The sequence below is a fragment of the Zingiber officinale genome, chromosome 2A (genome assembly GCF_018446385.1).
Source record: "Zingiber officinale cultivar Zhangliang chromosome 2A, Zo_v1.1, whole genome shotgun sequence".
Taxonomy (NCBI): Eukaryota; Viridiplantae; Streptophyta; class Magnoliopsida; order Zingiberales; family Zingiberaceae; genus Zingiber; species Zingiber officinale.
In genome coordinates, this window is record NC_055988.1 from 110,619,672 (window position 1) to 110,623,637 (window position 3,966).

At 52.9% G+C, this 3,966-nt stretch overlaps 1 protein-coding gene across 1 annotated transcript; it reads left to right on the forward strand.

The window, feature by feature from the left end:
- Nucleotides 1–1,933: 1,933 nt before the first annotated feature.
- On the forward strand, nt 1,934–3,688 carry LOC122039882 (glycerol-3-phosphate acyltransferase RAM2-like). The gene is made up of 2 exons (XM_042599309.1): nt 1,934–2,570; nt 2,677–3,688. Exons 1-2 carry the CDS (start codon nt 1,944–1,946, stop codon nt 3,586–3,588), a joined length of 1,539 nt encoding a protein of 512 aa, XP_042455243.1. The 5' UTR covers nt 1,934–1,943; the 3' UTR covers nt 3,589–3,688.
- The last annotated feature ends 278 nt before the right edge of the window (nt 3,689–3,966 follow it).

The window sequence follows — 3,966 nt, forward strand, 5'->3', positions numbered from 1 at the left end:
GCTTCAGAGAATTGACGGTTGATCCGCTCGGGTTATGAGTCAGCTTGGGGCGCTTTGCCCTTTCTTGCATCCCGAGCGGGAGCTTCGTCTAAGGAAGACCGATCTCGATTCGCTTGTACGATCTCAGAGGGCGTCTAGAACAAGGCCCAATGGAATAGGATCGGCGCGGGTGGCGCCTCTGCTTGCGTGTCGGTCGGACCTTTGTTTTGACCCCATATGGAGAGCTGTTCTGGACGGTCCTTGTGCGCCGCTCGGCCTCCAGATGCTGAAGTTGCTTGTTGCGCCAGCCGCTCGGCTAGCGCCTTCTGTTGTTGCTCTACCATCTTGGCCGCTCGCGCCTGCACGAGCGCGTCAAGTTCCTCTTGAGAGAGCGTCATAGTGTGTTGGCGTCCAGCTTCTTCCATCTCCTTGACTCGGATTCAGGTGCGTTCCCACAGACGGCGCCAATTTGATCTTGTCCGAGTGCTGAGTCGATGGACGCTAGGGACGTGGTGCTCTTGTTGACTAATCGAAGACCCCAAAGACGTAGATCCCTTGCCGCCGTGAACCTGCAAACACAATTCCGAGTCGAGGAGGGGTTCCCCGGCGATGACCCTCCGACGCTCAAGTCAAATCTCCGGCAGAAAGAAAGAAGTAGAGAAGAAGCAAGAACTGTAGCTACAGTAAAGATGTAAGCATACCTCCGTCGAAGTCTGGGGGTCCTTATATAGGACTCCCCAGATGCGCGTGCACGCTCTCTGAGGCGGGCACGCTCCTCTAAGTATATCTGGAATGGATGTGTCAGAAAAGCACGCCCGACACCCCACCTTAATAGCACGAGTATATCTCTGACGTGACAGTGGAAGCTTCCACCGTACAATTCTCTATCCGACCAGGCCACTGGCCATGCTTCTTATTGGCGACACTGGTATCTAGGAAGATCTCGCCACCTGCTCCCTTTGTCTTTTACCAGGCCGAGTGGAGGAATCGCTCGGCTAGCGCATTTTCCGGGTCGAGCGGAGGAATCACTCGGCTAGTACATTTCCCGTGCCGAGTGGAAGCCCATCGGCTGACAGCCTTCAGGCGGATGCCTGCTCGACTGAATGCCATGGCTACTGTTGGCCAAGCGGGATGGACGCTCGACTTCCATTTCTTCCCGCCTTGCCTGGTGAGCGTCGGAAACTCAGCATCAGGCCGAGCTGTCGTAATGTCGGGTCGGCCATTCCTCCTGCTGATCAGGAAGATAATCCACCCGGTTGAACAGCTGTCGGGTGTTGACCACTTTGACCTCCTGCCAGACGAATCCCCCCTACCACTGAATCATCAGATTTTTCATCGGATTCGGATGAAATTATCATTAGGATGGTCCAGGTTTTGATGCTCAAGATGAAAAATACTCCATGATTATATTCTGATTTTGGAGTTCTGATTTTGAAGTTCAACGACATCGGAGATTAACTCTCACCTCTAGTGAGATATTGGGACTTCCTTCACCAAAGTACTTAAAAATCAACATGTTGCTAGTGTATATGAAGTCAAAATAAAAATTCATAGTTGCAAAAATATGGCAATAAAATAGTACGATTCCCTTTGAATCTACAAGATTCTATTTTTTAATGATCAAAAGTGGCAAAAAATAATTGGTTTAAAATAACTTCACTCAATATTCCCTCGGAACTATCCATCCATCGCTCACTTAGTCAACTCAGTCGATTCAACCATACAAATTAAAAGATTAGCAATATCCAACGGGAATTCTTTTCTTGCTTGGTGATGATTACAATAGCAAGGAAATAAACAAAATTCAAATGATAGCGCCAACGCATGTAAGACACGCATACGTCGTTGAGTCCAAAGCGGTTGCTGCTCGATACTTTCTCAAAGCCAACGCCCACAGCCATCAATATAATTGAGATAATATCAGTAGATTTTGCGATCGATCGATCGAATTATAGATCCCAATAATGGTGGCGTTCAACTGCGGCGCGTCGCCATTTAGAACCGTCGAGCACTGCTCGTCGGCGGGCCGCGAGGGCCACTCGGTGGTGGCCGACATGGACGGCACCCTGCTCGTCGGCCGCAGCTCCTTCCCTTACTTCGCGCTCGTCGCCTACGACGTAGGCGGCCCGCTGAGGCTCCTCCTCCTGCTGCTGGCGGCGCCCTTGGCGGGCCTGCTCTACTACTTGGCCTCGGAGTCGGCCGGGATCCAGGTGCTGATCTTCGCGACCTTCGCCGGGGCGCGCGTGGAGGACATCGAGTCCGCCGCGCGCGCGGTGCTGCCCAAATTCTACGCCGAGGACCTCCATTCGGAGACGTGGCGCGTGTTCTCGGCGTGCGGTCGCCGGTGTGTGCTGACGGCGAACCCCAGGATCATGGTGGAGGCCTTCCTGAAGGACTACCTGGGGGTGCATCTGGTGATTGCGACGGAGATCCAGACGTACAGGGGCCGGGCCACCGGGTTCGTCAGCCGCCCGGGGGTTCTCGTCGGCAGGAACAAGGCGGCGGCGATGCGGAAGCACATGCCGGAGGCGGCGCCGGAGATAGGACTGGGGGACAGGGAGAGCGATTACCCCTTCATGAGTCTCTGTCAGGTATTATTCAAAAAAAAATTAATTAGTTGCTTAATTACAAGTCGATTAGTTACTTAATTACAAATGGATTAACAAAATAATATGCAATTAATTAATGTTGTGACAGGAAGGGTACGTGGTGCCACAGGAGTCGAAGTTGAAAGTGGGGCCGGTCCCGAGGGAGAGTCTGCCGAAGCCCGTCATGTTTCACGACGGCCGGTTGGCCCTCCGGCCAACGCCGCCGCTGGCCTTCCTCGCGCTCCTCTGGCTGCCCGTCGGCTTCCTGCTCGCCTGCATCCGTATCGCCGCCGGATCGCTCCTCCCGATGCGCTTCGTCTACCACGCCTTCCTCGCGCTGGGCGTGCGCGTCACGGTGCGCGGCACCCCGCCGCCACCCCCAAGCAAGTCCGCGGGGCACTCCGGCGTCCTATTCATCTGCTCCCACCGCACCCTCCTCGACCCAATTTTCCTCTCTACGGCCCTGGGCCGCCCCATCGCCGCCGTCACCTACTCCGTCTCGCGCCTCTCAGAGATCCTCTCGCCCATCCGCACGGTGCCCCTCACCCGCGACCGCGCGCGCGACGCCGCCATGATCAAGAGGCTGCTGCAGGACGGCGACCTGGTGATTTGCCCCGAGGGGACCACCTGCCGTGAGCCCTTCTTGCTGCGCTTCTCTGCGCTCTTCGCGGAGCTGACGGACGAGATCGTGCCGGTGGCGATGGTGAGCGGGATGAGCATGTTCCACGGAACGACGGCAAGGGGGTGGAAGGGGATGGACCCATTCTACTTCTTCATGAATCCCAGCCCTCGCTACGAGGTCACCTTCCTCGACAAGCTGCCCAGGGAGCTCACCTGCAGCGGCGGCGGCAAGTCCAGCCACGACGTCGCAAACTACATCCAACGCGCGATTGGGTCGGCACTGTGCTACGAGTGCACCCAGTTCACGAGGAAGGACAAGTACAAAGCTCTGGCAGGGAACGACGGCAGTGTGCCGGAGAAGAAGGGCGAGGGGGGACGCATAAAGCTCATTGGCTGTTAGAGAAATGTTATATATATATAAATTGCTCAGTATGCTTCAAAAACTTAATGAATTAATAGATAAATAAATAAATGTAGATCAACATTTGATAAAATTTTTGTCAAATACTATAAAAAGGATAATTTACTGGAGTAAATATTTATTACTTAGTTGTGGACATATTAATCCTAATGCTATGAATTGGCGACAGCATTTTACCAAAAGACGTAGGTAGAATATGTTATTTACCAAAAGACGTATCATAATTCTCTTTTTATCAAAAGATATATTAAAAAAATTATAATTCTCCTTTTAACCCTCTCGCCAACCGCGGCTTTTTATTCATCATTTTTCAAGCATCCAAATCACTTTTTTAATTGTAAATGAATTTATGGTTCA

What these genes read in the sequence shown, in the direction of transcription:
- LOC122039882 (XM_042599309.1), top strand. Translation starts at nt 1,944, where the DNA reads ATGGTGGCGTTCAACTGCGGCGCGTCGCCATTTAGAACCGTCGAGCAC. An exon ending in CCTTCATGAGTCTCTGTCAG is followed by an intron (nt 2,571 to 2,676) that starts GTATTATTCAAA and finishes ATGTTGTGACAG; the next exon opens with GAAGGGTACGTGGTGCCACA.